Source organism: Ammospiza caudacuta, chromosome 17 (assembly GCF_027887145.1).
Source record: "Ammospiza caudacuta isolate bAmmCau1 chromosome 17, bAmmCau1.pri, whole genome shotgun sequence".
Lineage (NCBI taxonomy): Eukaryota > Metazoa > Chordata > Aves > Passeriformes > Passerellidae > Ammospiza > Ammospiza caudacuta.
This window is the reverse complement of record NC_080609.1, coordinates 8,845,037-8,870,941: the sequence shown is the minus strand read 5'-3', so window position 1 is coordinate 8,870,941 and position 25,905 is coordinate 8,845,037. Positions and strand designations below refer to the sequence as shown.

General features: G+C 41.6%; 1 protein-coding gene across 2 annotated transcripts in view; it reads right to left on the bottom strand.

Annotated features, from left to right (window-relative positions):
* ABCC1 (ATP binding cassette subfamily C member 1) overlaps positions 1–25,905 on the bottom strand; it is a 46,014-nt gene that overhangs the window by 14,966 nt on the left and 5,143 nt on the right. Inside the window, exons 2-19 of one of the 2 annotated variants that reach the window (XM_058816000.1) lie at positions 19,841–20,017; positions 18,979–19,104; positions 17,616–17,753; positions 16,394–16,510; positions 14,960–15,021; positions 13,999–14,130; positions 12,765–12,992; positions 11,937–12,114; positions 11,053–11,214; positions 10,313–10,405; positions 9,283–9,486; positions 6,758–6,904; positions 6,303–6,390; positions 5,760–5,829; positions 4,798–4,924; positions 3,550–3,726; positions 2,387–2,554; positions 1,852–2,029 (exon numbers count right to left, since the gene is read on the bottom strand). In XM_058816000.1, coding sequence (XP_058671983.1) covers positions 1,852–2,029; positions 2,387–2,554; positions 3,550–3,726; positions 4,798–4,924; positions 5,760–5,829; positions 6,303–6,390; positions 6,758–6,904; positions 9,283–9,486; positions 10,313–10,405; positions 11,053–11,214; positions 11,937–12,114; positions 12,765–12,992; positions 13,999–14,130; positions 14,960–15,021; positions 16,394–16,510; positions 17,616–17,753; positions 18,979–19,104; positions 19,841–20,017 — 2,572 coding nt within the window. Of the gene's footprint in view, positions 1–1,851; positions 2,030–2,386; positions 2,555–3,549; positions 3,727–4,797; positions 4,925–5,759; positions 5,830–6,302; positions 6,391–6,757; positions 6,905–9,282; positions 9,487–10,312; positions 10,406–11,052; positions 11,215–11,936; positions 12,115–12,764; positions 12,993–13,998; positions 14,131–14,959; positions 15,022–16,393; positions 16,511–17,615; positions 17,754–18,978; positions 19,105–19,840; positions 20,018–25,905 lie in introns of those variants that run through there. The other variant, XM_058816001.1, reaches the window with a different exon arrangement.

Below are 25,905 nucleotides of genomic sequence, written 5' to 3'. Positions count from 1 at the left end.
ACAGAATTGATGCTGCTGAGTTACCTACAAGCTGCCACACAACCAAGGGCAGGCAAACCATGCAGATACCTCCTATGCACTGATAAAATTCCTCTAACAATGACTCAGGCTCTTGTAAATAAACTGCAGTACTCATGTTACTCCAAGGCAAGCACTAACACAAAGCCCACATGGCAAACAGTTACCTGTTTCCAGAGGTTGAATCGTTCCTTCTAATGAAGGATCTGACTCTAAAAGCACATATAATTAACTTTTTAACACACTCTACCATTTTCAATCTTTACAACCTCACATCCAAGCAGAATAACCTAAACCACAGAACCCAAGGCAGAACCAAATTTGCTGAAATGGATCTATTTTTAATCCCAAACCACAAGCACAGTTTTCCCACACAGAGAAGAGCCCCATGAAGGTGAGGATGGCAAGGCAGCACACAGGCACGGGGAGCCCTGAGGAAGCCCAAAGGGAGAGGGAGGCTGGGAGGGACCAGAGCTGCAGCCAGACCCAGGGCTGGCTGGGAGGAGAGGCTTTCCCAGCCCTGGAGCAGCCAGAAAGCACCAAGCCACTGTGTTCCCAGGCTGCCAACAGAGCTGCAGACATCAGGGAGCCTCCCCTGGACAGTGGGAGGGCAGATACCCTCCAGCCAGCTCACCCTGGCTCCATCTCACACTGCTGGGCTCCTCCAAGAGCCCGGGACTCCCAGCAGCAGTGACCTTTCACACATTCAGTAAACATGCATGTTATCCCTATGAATCAGACAAACAATGCCTCTGCTTTTCACTTTTTACCACTGGCAGAAGATCACTTGACTAGAACTGATGAACAAATTCACTGCAAAGAGGCCAAGCCTGTGATAATCCCCTCCAGATCACCAGGGTGGCACTGAAGTCAGAAGTGCCTCTTATGAGAAAACTGCAGAGAACCATGGCAAAAGTTAAAGCACTGGCTCACTTTCCAAAAGAAGGTTCAGTAATTAAATGGAAAAATAATTTAGTTTAATGAAAAGGATTAAAAAACCTACTTTTCCACATTTGAAAATGGGAGGAGACAAAGACTAAGAGAACAAGGCTATTAAATGAGGCAAATCTTCACATTAAAGTGAACTTGTTAACTGCCTAAGGGAGCACAGAGAAAGTTAATTTGCCTATGAATTTCACACAGGCTGAAGACTGTAACAAGTCTGACTGTGCCCCAAGCAGCTACAAAAGCACCTACAGAAAACACCCAGAAGTTAAGCTGTCCCCAAACTCGTGTCACACTTCACCCCAGCCAGCAGAGTGCAGGCACCCCTGGCACATCTCAGTGTCAGGAAATCACCACAGGCCATGAAGAAAACAGGCTGGAGGCAAAGACTAAGTTCCCCTATTAAAATCCAATACTGTAACTGTCTGTAGATAAAAGAAAAATAAATCTGAAGTGCATTCCTGTACCAGGGCAGCTCTACAACTGTTCTGTAAAGCAGAAGCAGGAGTCAAGGACAGCAGCTAGAACATTGAGCTGCTTCCTCCTCCTCCCCATCCCCAAAGGAATCAGTTGCATAAAGAAGACACATGTTATCAGAGACAGGAAGGGTGTATAAACCCCAGCTGGCCTTTTGCAGTCTCACTACCATCTGAATTTTGCACTGAGAGGAAATTTTACTACAGATCTGTTACACATTTTCCTGATTTTAAGAAAGAATGTGTGTTTAACCTCACAACTTTCAACACCCTCAAGAAATAAGCACCTCTACCTATACAGGCAATCACAAGAAACAGTAATTCAACTTTCCTATCAGTACTGCTCTTTTTCCTGCAACAGGACTCCCTTACTAACATGACAGACAGCAAGAGAGTTTATTTGTGAGCTTACCACTGCTCTCCATGGTTTGTTCAGCATTAGCATATGTACGGAGAAACTCAGCAAAGGCCCCATCCTGCTCCAGCAGCTCCTGGTAAGAGCCCATCTCAGAGATTTCTCCATCAGTCATTACCAGAATTGTGTCCATCTGAGGCAGGTAGTTGATTGCATGGGTTACCAAAACCCTGGTCTGAAAGGCAAAGGAAAAATAAAGGGTTTCTGTAATCTCAAATTAGTGAATACCATGGTTGGACTACTGCTATTTACTACTTGAATTGTGTGTATAATAGAACAGTAATGAGGGACAGGCGTGCAGAATTTTAAGAGAACGTTGTCTTGATTTTTCCGTCAAATATTTTTGAATTACAGAAACCAAAGCACCTTTCACTACAAAAATGTCAGTGCTTTATAAAAGTCCTCTAAAAATTGCAAAAGGATCCTTTCATTTTTCAGCTGTTAGAAACAAATCTAAATATGCAACCTGACAAACTTGGAATCCTTTGAACTCAGCCAAGAAATAGCATTCTCTAGAGACATTATAACGTACTTTATTTTTCAGGAGTCCTTTTGGTCCAATAACTTTTTCAAAAATATGTTTCCCAACATGAGCATCAACAGCTGATAAAGGATCATCCAGTAAATAGACATCTGCATTGCAGTAAACTGCCCGAGCCAGACTGACTCGCTGCTTCTGTCCTCCAGACAAATTCACCCCCTGAGGAAACAAGAAAACAGGAGCCTTTATTTACAGGTGAAAGAAGATGTCTTGCTACAGTTCATAAAAGACACAAGTCACAGGTGGTTTATTTAAATCAGAGGAAATTCAACATTGCATGAAACAGATCTTCACAAATAATTTCACTACCACAATAGCATAAGCAATCAGTCACAATCCTCTTGCAGAGAAGCACATCTTTTCTGCTCTCACTGCCAGTGAAGGGCTGGCCAAACCAAAAAATACTGTTTGCTAGTCCTGAAAAGCAATTAACCCTGACTGGCCTGCCTAGCTCAGTACATTCAGAGCTGCTTTTCTTCTCAGCTGTATTTCTGCAGTGCTGCCTCTGATTTAAGAAACAAACTCTGCTCCCACTGCACACTGTGACTGGCCTGGTGACCAGCAAGGTAAAGCCTTGGCTGCAGGTGGGGCTGTCAGCTCTGTGCCCAGCTGGGAGAGCAGAGCAGGAGAGCAGCAGCTCAGAGCCCCCAGCAGCCACAGCCCCTGGCACCCCTGGCACAGGGACAGCAGCTCCTTCCTGCTCCACAGCTCTGCACCATCCATGGATGCTTCCAAAACCCACACCAGGCTTGCTTTGGTAACCAAGGGCCAGATTTGGGGTAATGGTGTTCTTGTGGACTGAGATTTGGATTTTTTAGAAGGGCTGGGGTTGGAGACCTGTTTGCTTGTTTTGAACAAAACTGAAGTGTTCAGAAGATTTTTGTCTTTTTGTTTCTGTATATTTTTTCTGCTCTATAACCGTGGCAACTTAGAAACTGTCACTACAAGATGGCTTTATATTTGAGCACAGGATTCCTCCCCTTTCAGGCTTAAGGAGAAGGAAAACACCCTGTTCAAATCTGCCTCTTATTCTAGAGGATTCCTGCTCTGAAAGTTGTAAAATTCAATATAACTTTGAGATAAAGTAAAATAAGAGTCACACAGCCTTAGCCACAAGCAATAGCACTGTTATGGTGCAGTGGGCACTGAAATACCTTTTCTCCAATTTCTGTTTTGTCTCCTGAAGGAAGAATCTCTATATCAGGCAGCAGGGCACAAGCCTCAATCACACGCTTGTAGCGGCTCTCACTCAGCTCCCTCCCAAAGATAATGTTATCTTCCAGAGTTGCATTTTGGACCCAGGCTTGCTGGGGAACGTAGGCTACAGAGCCCTGCAAGAAAAATAAAGTTCAGTATACTTTAGACTAAGAGTCTGCACAGAGAGTCAAGGCACAGCAGGGCTTTGTGAGGCAGGCAGTGCTAATCACCCCACAAATTACCTACGGTCATTTCCAAACAAAGCCTTTCTTGGGCTCCAGCCTCCTCCAAAATGTTATTTTTATAATCCTCTCTACAAGTGAATGTAACAAAGTGCACTGGTGGAAAATAAAGGGCTTCAAGCAAAATACGATTAACATAAACCTGGAGGAAACATTTGTTTAGAGGACGTTTGCACAATCACTGCATGTCAAAAGTCATTACTTCTTTCATATAATTATAAATTATGTTGTGCACAAAAGAGTTTAATCTGGTATGCAAGTGTTTAACAAATGCACCCCTGCCAAGAGATTTCTGTAGAAAGCAGAGGAAGTGGTTTCCATATAACAGTCACTTCAAAGGAGGAGACTGAGATAAAGCAGAGTATTTTGCTTTGTGTATCAGCTCTGTCTTCTCTTTCTGCACTCATAATTAGTGACTCAGATCTCAACTAGTTTATTTTTCCACAATAATTCTGAAGGTGGCCAAACCTACAGACTTTTAAATGCAGCAGATTTGTTTTGTTCTTAAAATAATTTTATTTCCAGGTCATTTTTTTCTCTGTTAGCTCTGTGCAGCACTGATGTCTAGGAAAGAACAAACTGCAGCAGCAGCTTTTCCATGTTCAGGTGTCTGGGGGCACCCTCTCCTCGTAATTTCTCTGATGTCTGAGAAGGCAGAACCCAACACTGCTCTTCCTCAGAGAATACGTAACAGGGTCTCCCCATCTCATACCCAGACTCACCAGAGCACTCACCTTTGAGTGCTCCACTCTTTTATTGGGCTAAATCTGACACCAACAGATTTGGATACTGTTGGGTAAATAACACAGAGTGCAGGCTAAGGGATATACATGCTTTGCCAGGAAAGCAGGCTAAGAAGTGCATTTATTTGCAAGTCTCTTCCCTCCTCACACTTTCTTGGAAATCGAGAATCCCTCTGGCAATACCCACAAACAGCTGAACAACTCTGCAGATGTGTCACACCTTGACCACCACGTAGCCTTCCTTCTTGTCCATCTCCCCCAGCAATGCAGACAGCAGTGAGGACTTTCCACAGCCAACTTGACCAACAACAGCCACCAAGGAGCCTTCAGGAACAGTGAAATTAATGCTGAAATAAAGTGCACACAGTTCAGCCTTGCTTGCTGACACTCCCCAGTAGTTAAACAGTCAGTTGAACAGCCCATCTACAGCACAAACCATCAGGTGCAATGTGAACACCCTCTGCAAACACTGACTCAGCACTGAAACTGTAACTGCCTAAAACCCAAACCTCTCACTCAGAAAGCACCAAGCACTCCTCAAGCTTAGAATACAGAACATAATATGTAATTAGTCTAAAGGGCAAGAAAATAGAAACAAAGCACTGTGACCCAATCTCACCAGAATTTCTCTCAAGTGTTCTATGAACACAAATGTCAATACAGCAAAGTTTTGTCCCAAAGAATTTGCCATTTAGGGCCCAAGTGAAAGCAGTCAAAGTTAAGGAAGGGAGCAGGGCCAGGGCAGACACAGCCTGTGGCTGTATCACTGTTTGCTTTCTGCAACCCGGGATGAGGGACAGCAGAGTGCAGTGAGAATCAGCTGTGAAATGGAGCCTGAGGACACCAACAGGAGGGAGCAGAGCTGGCTGAGAGGGGCTGAGCTGGCTGCACCCTCTAGATGGAGCTCAGCCCATCTGCAGCAACAGCCACAGCTGAAATCCCCTGCAGCTCTCTCTGCCCTGATCCCTACCTCTCCTGCGACCTCCCCTCATGCATTACATAAATGCAATAAACTGTAAATCCCTCCAGTTCATAAAGCCCCAATTTAAACACAGAACTGATGTTATTTGTTCTCTTTCTTTACGGCAACAAATTCTTCTCTATATGTACTTTATAATTCAAGTATAGATCATCTGTGGTGCAGCAGGATTATGGAATGGAATAAAGAGCACCAATCTTTACCTGTTCAGCAAAGGAGGATCAGTTTTGGCCCAGCTAAATGTTGCATTCTTCACAACAATGCATCTTTCAGCTGCAAAGAGAAAACTCATACTCATAAAAGTACCAATACAAGCAGCTACACTGTGTGCTCACAATCCAAAGTCAATCCAAACACACATGGGCAGAGGTATAAAGTTACTTTTTCAGAAGAACAACAACACACTGCTTGCCAAAAACTTGTGTTCTGCTTTTACTGAATTTGGCAAGACAGCAGAGGTCCCCAGGTTACCCTTTGAGGAATCAGGAGGTACATGAATATCAGCTACACACACAGATACCAACTAATTCAGCTGCATCTCCAGCCCTGCCAAATCAGTTGTGGAGGGGAAAGAAACTATCTGAGAAGGAAGAAGAACCTGTACATAATTTTCATTTTACAAACTCTCTTCTCTGTTTTCTGTCTCAAATTTATCAGCAAAACCCACCAAAAATGCAGTAAATTTGTTTTAGCAAGCAAAAGAAACCACCCAAAACCTGCACAAAGTGATTTGCAAAGAAACTCACCCTGTTTGATGGGACCCCTGACTATGCTGTCTGGATCCAACTCCTCATGGGACAGGAACACCCTGAGGCGCTTCAGGGAGACACTGGCCTGCGTGGAAAAGGATGCAAAACTCTTTATACTCTGCTCATTACCTTTATGTGCTCACTGTCTTGTGCCACATACACATTATACCATTATTATGCACCCCCATCCCTCCTTAAATCCATTGCACAGTTGCTTGGATAGCCAAACTTTCACTGCCCAACCCACAAGAAATGTGGGTGATGGAAGGAACAACTTTCCACCATAACTGGGATTATTTCACCAGCACAGCACTTCACACACAGGAACTGCCAAGGTCCCTTCCAGAGGTGCCCACATTTCCCCTGTGCTCGTTCTCCAAGCAGGGGGATGTTATCTTTCCACCCAGGGCCTCCTCCTGCACACAGAACACCTGTAATGACTGAAATCTTACTTCTACTATGTTGCTGATGACCATAGGGAGCATGTTCAGTGGGAACCTGAGGATGTTGAATAATGCCAGGGAAACAAAGGCCTTCTGAGCATCCAAGATGTTGTTCTTGTCTATGGTGACATACACAGCAAACGTGGACAGGGCCACCTGAAACCAAGGACAAAGGCCACAGTGAGGGTCGTGTCTCAAAGCCACCAGGTCAGGACCACAGTGTGACAACTGCAATCTAACCAAAAATCAAAGAAAGAGCAATGTTCTGATAACTTTTTGCTCCTGACAACACTTTTTGCAAAACAAACATATGATTAAAGTCTGCTGTCGTAAGAAGTTGATGGCTCCTCTTTAAAAAGAGCCAAGTGCTCACTTTCCTCACACTGCAGAAGTGAAATCACAAACATCCCAGGCTATCTGAGGTCACACAGCAGCAGAAGGGAAGTAGAGAAATTATCTTTTTTCCTGATCTCTTTCAGTTTTAAGACACTCCTCAAAGTATCAGATGTTGGACCAGTAACATATATTGACAGGAAGGTTAGAAGCACCCCACTACTAACCTGTTTTATAGTTTGTATAGACTACCACAACCCTAGATTTCCAAATACAGCCCACTTTATCATGGACAAGAAACTTGCAATGTTATTGCATTACAAAGATGAAGCCTTTTCTGTTGTGAACTGTTTCAGTTTCATACTGAACAAGGAAATTACACTGAACCACTGTTATCATGAATCATAAGCTATAAAAATAACTCAAAAAATCCATACACTTATTTTTTAAAATGCATTGAAAATATTACAGTAAAATAAAGCAAACTAAGTAAAATCAGATGTTTGTTTTCACAACTATTCCCTTCATAGTTTTATCTTCCACGACAATACCCTCACACCTCAGGATATCACAAGATCCAGCTGTTTTTTTCCCACAGACTGCCAATTAAAACAAGAAATCAAAGTAGATAAACTTCTGGCATCCTCCCTCCTCAAAGACTTGAAATAATGAGCTCTCTGCCTAAGTAACAGTGTCATCTAAGCACAGCATCCACTGAAGACATCAGAGTTTCTGTTAACAAATCTGGCTGCTGTGAAGACATGGATTGTTCTGGGTGCAGCAGCTGACTCAGCTGTGCCTTGTACAGTAGCTTGTTTGTACAGCCCTTAGTTTGGACAACCCTGTCCCAGGGAGAAAGCCCTCCCATGGAGATCAAAAACAAGACAGGGCCAAAGAATAACCTCCCAAGCAGCATGTCTGCACTCTTGTGTCAGCAGCAATGAGCCTGAAATTCACCCTCAGCAGCACACAGGGCAGCAGGGGAGGCACTGCAAAACCAGCAGTGCCTGACACTGTTACTAAACAATGACTAAAAACCCTGGCCTTGGAAATGGGAAGAAGTAGAGGAAATAAAAGTTTTCAAGTTCAAAAGTGCTTCCAAACAGGCAATAATTTTTTTTTTTTTAGGACAACATACAAAAAAAACCCCAAAAATCCAAGCAACAAGATGCTGAAGAGCAGCCCTGCCCTCCGGGTTGTGCCCCTGCAGAGCCAATGCCACACACCCACCCCTGTGTGTATTGGGACATCACACCAGTCTGCCCCCCCAGGCTCCACCATCAGCACTGGGGAGTCCACCTGCAGGGTTTTATTTAGAAATTTCATTTAATAATGTATTCATATTCAGATAATCCCAGACTTCTTTTAGAAAAGCATTCACTCAAGAATGTGGCTGACGCTTCTCTGCCTTTCATCACGCCCCGAGCATAATGTAAACACTAAAAATGTTTGAAGGGAAGGAATCTGAGACTGGAAAGTACACTTAAACACCTCCAACTGGAACAGCACATATTTTATCCTAATGTAGTCATGGCTTTTAATTGTTCCTGCAGACAAGAGCAATGGCCCCTCGTTCTAATAGGGCCTGAAGCCATTTTGATGTGATCTCACTCTTCTCTCCCTTGCATTAGTTGAAATGTAAGCTAACCACAAACACAGGAGGGATGTTTGGCATATGGATTTTTATTTGTTTTAAGTAAGAATTTGAAGCCATCTCAGGCCACACAATGGTTTTTCCTTTTGCACATGGTTTTACAGAGATGCTGGGAGAATCCCAGCCAGAGGCACTCCTGGAGCCCAACACCCCATTCAGCCAGGAGCTCTTATGGAAGGACCTGCTGCTGCTCAGAAACACACTGAAATAAGGGATTTTTTTATTCTCCTAAATATGACCATATATTTCATCTTAGATTCCTCAAGTACTCTACTAAAAATAGGAGGGGATGCAGAGGAGGTTTTTATTTCCAATACTTGGACATTAACTTCTAGAACACATCCAACCTGGCTGTTAGTGAGTTTCAAAGAAAAAAGTAGTGCCTTTCCACAGAGAAATGGACCCCTAAGTGTTCAAGGACCCCCCATTCTGGAGGGCATTTTGGCTCAACTCATTAAAAAAACAAAATCAAAAGTAGCCCTCAAGTGCTGCCTTGGAAAGCACAATCCCAAAAAGGAGAGAAGACTTCCAGATTTGTTTCACTTACCAAAAACGGAGCACAAACCCAAGTGAAGGTTGCCATTGCAGCAAGGTAAGCAGATTTTTTTAGGACTTTGAGTTCTTTCTGTCTGATCTCTAATACCTTCTCTTTAAAGGCTAATTCCCAAGCATAAAGTTTCAGAACTTTAATCCCATTGAGAATTTCATTCATCAGCTTAATTCTGTTGTCTTTGCTCTTCATTTGAGCCACCTAAAAACAACATTGCAAAAAATAATTAACAGAGCACAATACTTGGCAGAACCTCAAAGTTCTGAGCTTTCTATTTTGCAATGGCAAATTTACCTCATTATCATCAAAAGCTTACTTGCTTCCCAAGCAGGAAATCTGAGATACTATCTGAACAAACAAATATGCAGAATTAACAAGATGTTTTAAACCAATTAAAAGAATGCTTCATGTAACTACAAATCCAAAGCAAGATCAAAACAAGTGTGGCACTGGTTTAAGTGTGATTAACCCTGCAACAGGGAGCCCTGGGACTCAGGTACAATATGCAGTTAAAAAATAAACCAGTGTAAGATGTGCAGCTTGCTTCTAACCTTAGACCAAACTTAATTTTGCTTTATTTTCAGCACTATCAATGGCTTTTTTCTTTTTCATCTCTCCAGGAAACAAAGAAAAAACAGAACACGCCACACATCCTGGAAACATGAATATTTCATTTATGGCCATTAGGTTCATTAGGCAGACAGCAGTTTACTTTTGCACTTTAGTTTTAAGGCAAGTTAAAAACTGAAGTAATTGCTAATAATTCAATCAATGGACATACTATGAAGCTGTCTGAAGTGCTGCCTTGGTCTTCACTACTGCAGGTTTTTAGACTATTACATACAGATAAGCTGTAAGGCTGAAAACTACACGAGTTTGTTTATTCTGAATACACAACCCCTCTGACCTTTCTTTCCCTTTCATTTTCAAGGGCTAGTTAGAGGGATGGGAAAAAAAATAAGGAAAACCCTCCAGGAACAAGTCAAAGAATAGATGTATCTTAAAAGCACTCTATAGAGATGCTAACCTGATAGGTTTTTGTCTTCATTGCCATCACAGCATTTATTGGAACCAGAAGGATCATGACAGCCACACCTGCCAGTACTGAAGGACCTAAATTCTGAAAAGTACATCATTGTAAGCATTTATTCAAACTATTTTTTTAAATATTGGCTCAAATCACTGCATACATTACAGAAAATCATTCTGAATTTGGTTTTCAGCTTGGGAGAAGAAGAGAAGGATCAAGTGGAGGCTTAGGTTAATATCTATATACTTTGACTCCTTAAACAAACACACACATATATATAGCCCTCATGTAGAAGTACATCCAGATCAATCTCTCCAAATGTATCTCTACACACACACATACATGTTTTAACACTTAGCACTTTTTGCTGATTTGTCTGACTTCTGAAGAGTCAGCCCAGTGCTGTGTGAGCCAGAAACAGCAACATCTCAAATGCTACTCTGAGCACAGAGCCAAGACCACTTTTACTTAAATCAAGGCACAAGTGAGATCCTCCAGGTGCTGCAGTCCCCCAGAGATAACAGTTCCCCTCTGCATCCTCCCCATATGAACTCAGAAGTGCAAATTCAGAACCTCCTGACAGCAGCGACAAAAGCAGCTCTGAATGGCTTCTTAATAAACAGCATTTTCTCCTCACTGCTGCACACAAAGGTCTGAACAACAGGTGTGTGTGGGCACAGAATCAGGGAAGCAGCACAGTGCCAAAGCCAACACAAGGAACAACACACAGTGCTCACCCTCCACAGCAGGTACAGCGCCAGTATCACCTGCAGAGGGGCAGACCAGATCATGTTGATGTAGGTAGCCAAGTCCATGAATCTCTGAGCATCCACAGACATCAGATTCACTATCTCACCCACAGTAGAAGTCTTCCTAGCAGAATTTGTGATAACAAGAGCCTACATGAAGGTAAAAAAACAAAAAACAATTAAAACATGAGGACAGACTTAGTCATTTGTATTTTCTCCACAGAAGTCAAGTGCCTTACACAACTGCATCTTTTAAATCACAAGTAATCACTGTCCTCCTTCATATTCTGTTTAACCTGTACATCCTGCAAAATACAAGTATTACAGTTTGAATCAATCAGCTGGGTTTAAGCTAATATAGGATTAAAGCTAATAAGCAAACTTTGGAGTATGGACTGGTGGTTTTATTGGTTGGGGGTATTGTTTACTTGGTTTGTTACTTTGTTTTAGTCTAAGTGGAATCTTCACTTCTTGTGACACATTTTCCTCACACACATCTATCAGTTCACAGCTTTCTAAAATGTTCCAGCTTATTCTAAGATGGCAGTGCTGGTAAATCCCAAAGGAAGCTGTAAATGTGGATGCATCTTTAATTTTTGCACCAACTGAAGCACTGCACACCCCAAGTCTAAATCAGGAAAGTTTTCTTATTTGGCAGTGAGAAGAAGAATGGTAATTAGCAAATTAGAAAACTGCCCTGGCTTAAAGGCTTTTATTTATAAATCAGACATGCTCTTATTTCTATTAAGAGTTAGGAATCAGCATACCAGAGTCTCTACCTTATTACTCAGACTTAAGTGATGCATTCTCACAGTCACAGATATTGCATATTTGTAGTCACAGTATTGTTACATATTTAAAGAAACACCTACCTTTCTATAAATTACACCAACAATGGCTGTTTTGAGCCTCATTCCAGTTACAAAGCAAATATGAAAATACTGGTGAAGGATCAGTGTCTGAAGACAGGCACAGACAAACAGCAGTACTGTATAAAAGTAGCCCTGCCAGTTTGGGGCAGCCTTGTTGTTTACAAAGTTGAGCAGCAATCTGTGGAGAGAGAAATGAGTTCTCTTGATAGATGGAAAACAAAACCAAATGTCATGGTTGCAGCCTTGGGTTATCCCAAACATTGCACAGGTCATGCAAGCACCTGAAGTACCAAACTTAGACAAAACACTTCAGCAAACTTCTTAGAAACTGGAGATCCCCTGGTATGAGCATAGATCAATCCCTCCTCAAGGTACCAGTGTGAAACCTCAAGTATCACATAGCTCACATGTACAGCATTCTCTTGGGCTACACTGAGAAGCCTCATAGCCCCTGCAGCTGAAACACAACCACCTGCAGCTCCTTTACTTCTCAGCTCAAAGCAACACAACCCTCCCAGCTCCTCAGCTCTCTGTGGAACCACACACTCTGATGTGTAGGCACAGAATAATTACAGGTTAGCACTGAGCAAACTCTCCTGCGACAGCTGATTGTGTTCCTCTCCAGTGCTGAAAAGGAAAAGAAGTTAAACTTTTATTGCATGATGTTGTTATTTGAAAACCAATGGACTGAAATCATGTTTTCTCCCTTTTATGACATGTCTTCCTCATTGTATCAGCTGAAGGCAAAGCCGTGTGGGGAGTGAAATACCAGCATGTTTTAAATCCTATTTATATACTTTTAATACAATAAAAAATATAAGGTCTTACTTCAGAATTTCTGGGCCTGCAAACATCAAGAGATCATGTGCAGCTTTAAAAAGGAAGCTCATCAGAAAATATGGTCCAAAGGTTTTATATAACACCTTGAATAAAGATGCTTCAGGGCTCTTCTGAGATGGTTTTATAATCAAAGCTTCAACCTCTTCTGTCACATCACCATTTGAGTCCCCTGACTTTTGCTGCTTTTTGGGTGCATATAACATGTTTGGTGGTTGCCTGAAAAAAAATCAGGTAAAGAATGTAGCCTTTATTCAAGCATAAAGCCAACTGGAAAAAGGTTCCCTGTACAAATGACATGTAAATGAGCTGCTTATTGTGATTCTTAACAGCTGAACTGAGTTTTACTGTCAAATGTATTTAATCATACAACAACTAAATGAACTGGCTGCTCAGAAACGGTTCTTTGCTTGGATAGGTAACATTCCTGGAAATCTCTCCCTTAAGCCTGCCCTGGGGAATGAGGAATAGAGCTGCAACTCATTAAAGAGCAGAGGACATTATTATCCCAGAACCCAGTGTGCTGAACTTTCATCAAAACCAACGCTTCACTGTCCCACCAGAGCTAAGAGACTGAAGCCAGGTTAATGCCAAGACATCCCCAATGGACTGAACACACTCTTTTCTCACATCTGGCTTATGCTAAACAGCATGCTCTGAACTTCTGAGGACAAGCTGGATGTAAAACACTGTGTGAGCAAGCACACCATTTCCCTTCAATGAAAAGGTGCTCCTATTTGCTGCAGCCAAGGATGATGAAAGTAGGATGGGGACCACAGGCATGCAGGCTTTCTAATTTTAGTCATCTGGCTGAGATGCTCAGACTCCCTATATAGTCAAAAGAAGGGAATAAGCTGCTCACTTTGACGCCCTGAACTACCCTCCCGAGGCTTTGCCAACTACAGAGGGAGCCCAAGCTCCTAAATCACACAGCAGAAGTTTGTGTGCAAACACTCCCTGCCCAGGGGAAAACCACACATCAAAAGTCACAGTAATGAGTTTTGGATCATGAAATATGAAGGGAAAGTCGATGCAGCTCTTCATAAAGAAGAAATAAATGCCCCACTTGGTTCCAGCTCTCTGAGCACCCAAGGACAAACAGGGGCAGCCTTACAAAAGCAGGTTTGGTAACAAACAACTAACACCTCTAAGCAGAGGCTGAGTCACTTGAGCTCTTAAACCTCTGTGTCTTGGCAGAACTGAAAGCCAGGGTAACTGAACTTACCTCTTGGTCTTTGACCACTCTTTTGCCCAGTTTCTAGCCAAACCTGGCACTATTTCCTCTGATTTGTCCTCTTTATTTAATGACCACAAATCCTTGGCTTCCAAAGGGCTCCGATAACCCTGAATCATCAGCCTGCATGAGAAGGAATCAGCAATATAAATTTAACAGCACCAGAAATATTTATGTATTTATATAGACAGATATATAGATACAGCTGCATCCAGCCCCAGAACAGAGCCAGCTCTCCACAAAGATGCAAGGAAGTATTAGTGCCTGCAGCAACACAGGTCCAGATGCTAAAACATACATCCTCCTTTCTTTACTGGGAGAACTAGACACCAAAACAGCTAAGGAGCCAGGATATGCCACTGAATTCAAATTCCAGGGAAAATAAAAGAAAGGATGAAGTGATCTCATTTGAAAATCAGCCAGGCAATTAATATTCCCATGCCTAGTAAGTTTCAAAATCTTTACTAGCCTTTAATTTCACAAAGCAACTTCTTTCATCTAGCTTTCTGTTGGAACTCTGGCCAAGTACCAGCCACAACTATACACCAATATTATTTTACATGCTTCTGTGATTTAACTCACAAATCATACAGCATAAGTAGAATTAAGTTAATGGGAAAAAAAAGAGCCTATTGGACAAAAAGATGTAATAGTTTCCAATGCCTTAGTTTCTAAATACAGCAGACAATTTCTCCTTTCTTATACTTCCCAAGGATTTTTTAAATTATATTCCTTCAAACATATTAAATACAGACTGGCAAGATTTAAAAATACAAAGACCCTACAAAGGAAGTTAAAAAAGTATTAATCAAGCTTTTAAAAAATTTAAGCTATCTACAAAACAACCAACCATAATTATTGTTGCATGATTATTGCTAATTTAGCTCTGAAAGCAGGACCCCAAAGTGCCATCTGTCTTTAACTGGTGATTTATGCAACAGCTTGATCTTACCCAGTGATCCACCAGAATGTGATTCTGGAGAGGAAAGAAGCACTGAACTCTGGGCATGGATTCTAAAGGAGAGAAAAAGAAATCAATCCACATACAAAATGACTGCAGGGCCAAAAGAAACAAGCAAAGCAGAAAAGATGTTATTGAAATTCCTTTTTTTTTTTACAGTACTTTTTTTCACATGACTAAAACTTGCCATTCATGCTGCTGAGAGCAAACACAAGCCCAGCCTCAGGGCTGTCAGCAGGCTGCACCAGGGACACAGAACAGCAGTGCTCAATCAAGAGTGCTCCACATCAACAGCACAACAAACAGCTAGAGGAATTTCTGGTTTGGAAATATTTGGTAAAAGAGCATAAAGCAGAATTTAAAGCTAACTAACATGACTTCTTTGCTGGTTTTCCCAACAAAATGAAAGGTTAAAATTTGAGGTCTACCCTATTTCCTGAAGACATTCTAAATTCCTAGAAATACTCAGGACAGAAAAACAACTGTGGTCTCAAAGCACCTTGTAATTATTCCAGCCATGATCAAAGAAAAGGTTTCCTCACACCCACAGTATCCTGTCATGTATATTTAACCCCTGAATGAGATGAAAAGAACCAAAAGATGAAGAGGATCCAAAGACTCAGCAATCTGCTCCCCCTCCCAGGCACAGAGACACAGACTGCCACGGGCAGGCAGAGCACCCTGGCACCAGGACACTGCTGGGGAAGGTTCCTGTGGCACTCAGGAAGTGCCCATGGACCCTTGCCACAGTTACAAAGGCAGTATTTATTCCCTCCTCAGACATTTCACACCTTCCTTCATCAGTCAGTGCCACTGAACTGCCATCACACCAGAATCAGACCTTGTATAAAACTGGAATTTCATGCCATAAAGCTCATACATACAGTTAAGAACACAAGCCAAACCGATCATGTCTAGGAAAAATCAAATATCTACATCCAATGCACCCTCTAGCATTAGCTGCTCTTGTGTCTGAGCTGGTTAAATCTTTACTTGACACAAGAGTGATAAAAACAGAAATCAAACACATCTGCCCAAGCTGAAAATCGTTCCAGGTCTAAATTCTTCCCTGTGTTCAAATGAAAGTGAATCCACATGCTACTGCCTGCTGAACATATCAGATAACCAGGAGCACAGCATTTCAAATCACCATTTCCCACTGACTGCCAGCAGCACTACTGAATATAAATACATAGAACTTATCCTTCAGGAATTCTATTCAGCAACAAGGGCAACTGTATTTTTGTGCTTTTTCTTACATACAGCCCCTCCCTTCCCCCAGTTTTGCATGTTATGGGCTTGTTTTGCATCACCAAATAAAAAGCAGAATTTTAATTATTTATCATCTTGGAGACTATGGCCCTGTAGCTCAATACACAGAATATTGCACATATGATACTTGGCACCCTGTACAGACTCACTCACAGGATCATTTACTGTTTCAGAAAACAAAGGTGGTTGCTCTGGAAAACAACACAGGATGAGCTCTACTAATACCAGGACAAAGTAGATACAGAAGGTGGCATAACGAAATGGATCCTCCTGCAAAGGAAGGACATATTCCAGTTAGAAGGCTTGAGGAATTTGTTTTAATTAACATGTTATGATTAAACAGAAAACAGCTCCTTACTGTAAGTTCTGAAACTAAGTGTTACACCACTCACCCCCCCATGCAAATTAAAGTCAATGTCTATTTTGTTAAAGGGAAGGTAATGAGAGGGGAGAGGCTGTGAAAGACACATTTATTTTTATTCAGTCATTACCATTAAAATACAAGCATTATTTCTTATGTAAAAAGTTCTCTTTAACACATGGTTTCTGCCAACACAGCCCCAGTCTGAAATAAGTGTATTCCTTACAGGGGCAAGACATTTATGCACTGGGTAGCAAGGAGTATTGAAAGCAAATTTTTTAATTCTCAGAATTGAAAAAATTACAGAGAGCAGAATTTACATTACATTTTGTTCTACTGAGTGCAAAATTCAGAGGTTCTTTCAGTTTTTAAGACTGGGACTGATGCATACACATAAACCACAGAAATCAAAGCACAGGTATAGACGGGGACACACCCCCAGCAAAATCCCATTCCCAGCAGCTAAAGACAAAAGCTGGGTGAAAGTTCTCAAAATTGCCAATGCAGCTTAAAGGTTTCAAGAAATAAAAATGCCATTTTCAGGCAGCTCCACAATTAGTCTGATACTTGAGGCGGTCTTACTACAGGGACAAACTGTCATAAAAATATTTCACTTTGATTCTGTCCAAGCAGGTGAGACCACAGCAGCACTGAACAAAGCGTTTCAGGAAATCCACTGCTCAGTCAACAGGAAGGTGACAAGCACCCAGCCCGAGCAGCTTGATAGCAAAGATTACAGAGAATTTGAGAGCCCTCCAGCAGACACATCCGCCTTCCCCAAGAGCCAGCCCAATTCTCTTGGCAACTGCTGCTGCAGTTAAAATCACTCTGAATTTCGTGAGCATTTCAAAACAGAAGACATTAATTCCTGCTTCTCTTGCTGTTGCAACCCAAGGAAAGCAGGTACACTAAATGAATCATTAACTGATTTGACTGGTGTAATTGCCAAGCAACTATTCTATCACTGCAGCATTGGGGATCATTTTCAACTGAATGAGGCTAAAAGTCACTTACCAAATTTAAGGCATGTTTTATTTTGGATATAAAAATCATTGTGGCACATAACAATGAGATGAACCAGAAAATTGTCATTACACCAGAAGACTGGACTCCTTTTATTCTTTCATATTGTATTAAAAATGTGGCCAGCAACTGTAGATAAATAAAATGAAAATATATTCACAAATTAAGTTTTACAATGGTATGCATATGTAAAAGGTACTGTGCTAAAATCTGCTTATTTAACATTTCTAACCCAGTATCTCCCAGACCTTCTAAATCCCTGAAATTTAAAGTGTAATTAAAAAATACATTTAAATAGGAAATTCTCTGTATCAGTAAAGATAAGGAGTAGACAAAAAAGGAAAAAGGAATATGCATTAAATAGAAATAGACATTTACATATACAAAAGTACTGCCAACCTTTACTTCTTTACTTTTCTGGTTCTATATCACAAATCAACATGAAATTAAGGCATTTCCTGACTAGCTCTTTTTAAAATAAATAGATTTTTTCCAGACAAGCCATAACACCACACAACACCAACCAAGTATTAGTCTATTTCTGTATCGTGTGTGTTTTCAGAGTCCTTTAGGAAGCTCTACATCTCACTTATCTACTGCAACAAGCATTTTCAATCAGCCTGACAAAAGCTTGACAGTTGCATTACTAAATGACCACAAATTACTTAACAGCTCTTGCCTTTGTCAGTATGTTTGAGGTCTGTTTGGGGATTTTGTTGTTGTTGAGGTTGTGGTGTCCCCTTGAGCATCATGTTTAATCATTCCAACTCTGTAATAAACCTAAGGCAACTGACAGCAAATGAAGAGCAAGGCATCTGCCTTGAAATGCAGAGATATTGGTGTGAAAGCAGAAAACCCCAGCAGAAAAATCCAGGTCAAAGGAGGCAGCTGGGGACACCTGCCACTTGTGGCTTTCAAGGCTTCCCACTGTGTCCTCAAGAGTAACAAAGACAACACACTCAGAATGTTATGTGACAGTTTGTAAGGAGATACTTCCACAACCTCCCCCAGATTCAGGGGTTTGTATTATCCAGGTTGAATCAGCTCTCTTGAGCTGATTCCTCTACCCAATGCCTGTGCCAAACTATTCAATGGATGCTACCAAAATAAGACAACTGAAACTGCCTTTTGTGCTGATGTGCATCACACTGAACACAGATAGATGAGAGTCTGATTTTTCTCTTTTTTTATTAAAAGAAAGCAGGTATTTCAGAGTCAATACTTCACAGCTCAACTACAGAGTAAGTCTGTAAATAAAGGCTGCAGCTCAAAGGGTTACAGCACTGTGAATAGCACAGAGACTGTGTTATTGCTTACAGCTTTGCATGGACAGGGGCTGTGCAGGAGAACTTACCATTGTTATACCCAATAGTGTAGGGCTAACGAGAAAAAATGGAGCTCGAAAAATATTTTGACTTCTTTCCCAGAAAGAGTAGAAAAGGTCTGCCCAGCAGACTATCCACAGTATTAAGCCCAAAGCCTGCAATAAAAAAAAGTGCCTTTAATACATCAGTTCACAAAGATAATGCAGCACAATATTTACATGAACACTAGATCTTATGTATTAGCAGGAGTCATAATCAGATCATATCATTTGGGCAATTCTACCACATGCACCAAAAAAAAGCAATTTGGCTTTAATTATTGAATTCCTACTAGAAGAAAAAAGTTTACTGGTTTTTAATTGCATGTAATTCAGTCTATTATGAAGCAGAAAGCTGGTCTCCTGAATAATAGACTGCAGAGAAAAAAAAAACCTCTCCAATATACCACGTTATTACAGCCCTTCTTTAACCTTTGCACTTATTCTATAGGGAAGAAAAAAACCAAAACCATTAAGTACCTATTTGACAATAGAAGTGGAATGGAACACCTGCAGCAGCTCTAGAAATGTATGGTGTGTAACTTAAGAAGCTGACAGGATAATAAATTCTTTCTATGATAGAAATAAGGGCTTTGAGATTGAGTTGCCTTAAAACAGTCTTCTCCAACTGCTCTTTAAAAGGATTTGCATGTTTGCTGCTGTGCCAGGGTAACTTTCAGAAAGTCTGATAAAAGGGCAAAGGAAACAGGAAAGGCTGGGAAATCAAACACAAGCAGAACAAATAAGTTACCCCTGAAGCGTGCACATAGGTCAAGACTGATGCTAGAACAGGGCTGAAAAGGGGCTGCACTTGCAGAGCAGGCTGCTGAGCTGAGGTTTCAGGGACACTCACCGTTTTGGCTTTGTTCAGGTTGGACACCTGGATGTAGCCCCTGTCATGCCAGCGAAGGTACAGCGAGTACACTGGGAAGCAGAGCCACAGGTAAATGCAAGGGATCCACACCAGGACTGTGTTCTGAAAGCACGGGGTGAAGTCTGGATCTTCTGTGTGCCATGTCAGATTCCAATCCTGGGGCAAGAAAACAGGCTAAGTTACAGAAAAAGCCGATATTGAACTTCAGTATTTGACAATCAGAAACAGGGGCTCAGCATAAAGAATCCACAACAACAAGGCATAGAACCAAGTAAAAGGCTCACCCTTGTAGCTTGTTTCCTCCTCAATAAGAAGAGGATGGAAATTGACATGATACAATGTTTTTTTACTTCTCTCAACATAATTTTCAAGCCCAAGGTAAATCACCATACAATCAAACCAAAACTGATGCTCACAGTAATAAAACCATGACATTTTAATTACTGGCACAAGGACTATTCACAATGACAGACTATTTAGTAGTAACATGAGCTTTCATACCATATTTAAGATTGCTCTAAGTTAGGAAAATCTCTTGCAGCAAATTTTACCTTTAAGTCATTGACCTTCCTGAAAACTTACCACATGCAACACTTTCTCTCAAGTGCTGTAGATTTTTGACTCTCCAACAGAACAATGCAATGCACAACATTGCAGCTGTAGATGGACTGCAATAGTCAACAGCCAAAGCATTGCTCCCAGGCTTCTGTTTAAAAGTCACTGAGCCAAGAGCAGCAGTCCCATGCCCAAAGGCTCGTTGACTGTAGTGTTAACTTTTCAGTGGCAAAGCATTTTTTCAGGCAGTTGCACAGCTTACACTACACAAAACACCAGTACCACTACTGGGACATGTCAGTAATCCCACTCCTTTATAAAAGCCTGAGCTGGCCACTGAAACAGGTGCCATCATCCATATTTTATAGATGAGGAAACAGACCCAAAAGGAGCTGTAGTGCTTGTTCCCTCTATTCCAACAAAGCTGAAAGCAGATCCAACTGCCCAAATCACCACACTTTGATCCTTGTTTGTCCCCATGTTCCACTGAATAAACAGCTTCAAACACAATTACAAAGAGAACATAGATTTAAAGAGGGATATAAGATACATTTTCTTTCCCCATTTCCCTCAATTTCTATCAGAATCTAGGACCTGATACAACAGACAGCATACACAGGACACTCAGTGTTATTTTTCTCCTCTAATTCCACAGCACTCTAAAAATCCTCCGCACTATGTATAATTTTTAATTTTTCATTTTTAGAAAATCTCTGAGGCAATTCCAGGGCATTAACACTGGCAGAACACAAGAATGCCCAGTTATGTTTGACTGTGCCTGTGGGGGGGTCACAAGCTGTTCGTGACAAGGCAGTGGCTGTGAGATCTGTGGCCAGCCACAGCTTACTGAGTTTCCTGACTGCTTAACTCATCAGCAATTTCAGCTGAGTCATCCTTACATTTAGCCACCACACAAATGCTTTTGGCTTTCTAAGTCTCAGCAGCACTACTCCAGCACAACAGCCAGAAAGGCTCTTGACTTTGCAGAACAGTTTACAATTCACAAATTAAGATAGTTATAAGATTATACAAGTAAACCAACCAGATGCAATCAGCTTTACAAGGAACAAACAAAAGCAGTGACATCTTTTTATTGAATAAACTTCAGGAGATCTACACACCCTTTAGAAAGCTGTTAACTTCTTTCTCCCTGTTTGTAAATGTTTTCTATAAAATTAATCTGGCAAATACCAGCAAAGTCAGGGCAGGTAACACATGTCACTACCACGTGGCAAAATAAGAGCAAGAAGTGCTGTATGCATGACTGCTATGCACACTGGCTGGAGGATATTCTAAAAACATGCAACCTTCCATTTGACAAGTTATCATCTGGAGGTGCTTGTTTCCCCATAAAAGGCAAGAGTGTACAATGCAATGGTACTTCGCGGTTGAGAACAGAAAGATGGGACAAATGGACAATTTTGGGCAAGACTATTGCTAGAAGTTAACAGCAACATCAGTTCTCTCTTTCATATGTTTCCAGGATTTCATCCAGACGCTGTTGCTATCAAATAGGAACATGCTCAGCTTTAAAAACACTTATCTGTACAAAAGAAATGGCAACACACAGGTGGGATGCAGAAGCCACTTCCATTTTACATTCATTTCAGGTGGCAAAAGGCAAGGAACACGTGAAGAGAGACACAGCAGCATTTTCCTGCTGATCCCCTCAGCTGTGTAGCACAGACAGGAGCAGAGGGGCAGACCCACCCTTGCTCTGGGCACCCCATGTGCTCACAGGGCCACCTGTGAGGGGTCACAGCTCCCACAGTGACAGCAGCCACGGGAAGGTCCCCGTTAACCCCAGCCCAGAGGCACTGGGGCACTGCAGGGACACACCGAGCAGGGACACACTGCAGTGACAGGCTCAGCAGGGACACACCGAGCAGGGACACACTGCAGTGACAGGCTCAGCAGGGACACACCGAGCAGGGACACACTGCAGTGACAGGCTCAGCAGGGACACACCGAGCAGGGACAGGCTCAGCAGGGACACACCGAGCAGGGACAGGCTCAGCAGGGACACACTGCAGGGACACACCGAGCAGGCAGATGTCTGCAGGACACAGCAGCAGCAGCAGCTCTCAGCCTGAACCCAGCTGGGATCACCATCAAGAGGAACCCAATCCATTACAAAAGGATGGGTTCTACACGGAGGACACCACAGCCTCAGGAGGTTCCACTGCAGCTGGAAAACGTGTCACTCTCATCATGAAACCAGCATGCATTCACATTCAAATGATAGGTTCAGTTACACAAGTCTAGACTAGTTGTGCCAGTGGAAAGCACATACTTCTCTGCTTTACATAAACCCAGATTCAGTTTTGGGTTTTTCCATCACAAACAAAATGCAGAAACACTCACTGAAGCAGACCTTTGTATTTAACAGACATTCATTAGCAAATTAATGACATTTTTTTCTGAGTCAAGTTTTAGAAACACTGTTTAGCAAGTTGTTCTAAAACATGAAATTACTCCATTTTTCTCAGCTCAAAGATTAACCATTTTCCTTCTGACCCATCAGTTAATTCTTCTGCTTTGCAAAGTCACATCAAATAGCAGAGATATAACTACTGAAAGCCTACATAAACTAGCAGCCTCCTGCCATAGAGGAAGAGAAGGAAAAAACAAGGTAAAGTCTACAGCTATTAGACTGTATAATCTGGAAGCAGCCTTATTTTAAGCTGTGACTGCAGGAACCCACTGGAGAAGAATCATTCTGATCCTTGCTCCTTTCTTGCTAGATGTTGGGAGAGATACACTGTTGGCTTAGTGTAAGTGCAGTCCAGAAGAACCATAACAGATGTTAAATAGTTTCAGGTTCATTTTTCTTTTCTTTTCAAAAATTCCTTAACAATTTCAAAGTTTCCCAGAACAGCAGATGGGTATTTTTAATTTTACCTGACCTATTTCTCAGTTTTCATTTCTATCATCAGCACTATGGTTCAAAAATACCAGTCCACAGTTCTAGTTCCCTGTAGCATTTTTTCTCTCATGGCACAGAAAGCTTCCTATCACATCTGAAATGAAACCCTCTGTCTACAAGAAGGGCACAAAAATGCTTGGCATTTCCCAAAATCAAACTGATCCATTCACAGGTAAACCACTTACATAACAGTGCATAAAACCTAGGAAAATTAAGAGCTATACTAACTCCTGTCTAAAATTTCAGGAACAGGCAAGATAAAAGCATTGGCAGTAGAACTGTAAGACAAGGTTGCAACACAAAAGGCCAGTTATTGTGCCTTTGCTGGGGCAGAATTCACACCAAGGATAGTTGCATGCCTCCTGGATGGCTAATCTGAGGAATATCAATATTTGGGGCTGGCTGCCTCTCCTGGCAGCAGCAAAGGCTGGAAAATGAACAGCCAGGGGTTGCTTGTTCTCACACCAATAATCCCACTTGACCCACAGCACATTTCAGAATTCTCACTGGCAGAAATGGAGAGACCCAAATTGTTTGGTTTCATGCCTGCTGTGTGCAAGTGTGCTAGAGATGCAGGCTGCCAGCCGCAGTGTTAAATCCACCTGCATGGACCAAATTGTGACTCAAAAGTGACTTAAAACATTAGCACACAGCTATGTAAAAAATGAAATTACAAAACCACACTGGAATCTTAACATCATGGTAAACACTTACTCCCTCAAATGGAGCTTGACACTGACACTGTGTACCCACTTCTTCAATATCACCCACAGAAGAACCACTTCCCTTGTAATACCAAGATAAAGTTTCTCAATCTTATCTCCCCAACAATAAAAAAGACTTCTGTTTAATGCAATGTTTACGTTTAGCTGACTGAAAGTAATTAGCTCTCTCACGCACTATCACTGTAATTGCAGCTGACAACTTTCATTATAATAGGATCATCACTTTCCCACTGAAATTGGAAGTCTTACAATCTGCCAGCTCTAGATATGGGATTGAAAAATATCCCAGTGTAGCACCTATAAAACCATGAGCTGACTGAACCCCTCTCTCTCTCAGTGTAGGCTAAAAGGCAGTGGCCTCATGGCATCTATCTAGGACAGCAAATTTCCTGCCTCTCCCCAGACAGGAGATTTGGCAGATCTGGCTCAGCCTTCATCTTCAGAGAGGCTGCATCAGTACACAAGGGGGAGGGGGTAAGGGAAGTGCAGAACAGGACCTCTCTCTTTTAGGCTGCTTTAAAGGAGCCCTGACCTTGCTTTAAAAAAGTCCCTGATACCTGATATGCCATCTTTGTTCTGCCATTCATGTTTTGGAGTCAGATCTGAAACCGGTGCTGAGGCTCAGGTTCAGAATGGAGCCTAAACAATCACAATGATCATGGCACAATCCTCACCAGCATCAGACCTGCTCTGCTGTGCTCAGCCCACATCACAGGGAATGACAAGCTGGTAAGACAAGAACAGATATTTGTACAAGAAAAGTACTCCAGAATCCCTGCAGAAGTTTTCCAGCCCAGCTTCCCAAAATACCATGTGCAGACTGAGACCTCAGAAAAGGGAAGACACCATGACTCTCCTTCACTTCAAATTCTGAGACCTAAGCTTGTTCTTGAAGTATCTTAATGTTGTCAAAGACAAGATTGTTAGAGCAAGAGGTAGAAAAGTTACAAAATACAATAATCATATCATAAACAAGGGTCCTAAATTTTTTTATCATGTATATAAAGAATATTGGGGGGGGAACACCAGTGTTTCCAGTGACAAGAAAATGCCCTTAATTTTTCATAATGTTTTCTATTAGAAATGGTTTTAGCAAGTTATAAATGGTATTACTGGTTTAAGTTCTCAACAGTAATTACTTACATAATGCAGATTTGACTTGTTAACACAGACAAGAAAAAGCCTCTATCTTCCAATAACTGGTCCTGAAGTTAAATCAGGTGTCTGTACCTCTTTGCCCCAAACCCCCACATGAGTATCTCCTAATATTTACAAAAAGTTTAGATCCTTTATTATAGAAAGCACTGAATCAGCTAGAACTGTGTTAAATTCCAAGGAGAAAAAGCATATTTTGCTTTTTTATTCCCTTTAGCCTAAAATAAGAGGCAGGTGCTAACAAATTGCCAAAGAAAGGAGTGCCTGCAGCTGTGGCATTTACAGGAGCTGAGTTTGTAACCTAAGAAGCTAAAAGCCACCAAACTATGGCTATTTTTTTGTGTCAGAGAAACATATAACAGATTATATTAGAACTTGCAAAATTAAAATTTAGCCTCTGTCTACAGACACTGCATTTCCATACCCTGCCATATCTGCAAGTCCCACGACAAAACATTTGGCCACTTGACAACAAAATATTTACCACTTCTAGTTTCAGAACCTAAGGATGATTTTTACCTTTCTGCAAAGTTTTTCACTGAAATCACTGTTACCTAAAAGGATACAAGAAAAAGATTCCTGCTCTCATCTCCTTCTTGCACCAAACACAGCAACTTCTGCTCAATAATGCAACAGCCGTACCTTGAGTTCAGACCACTGAGAAGTCTGAACACACCTGGGAA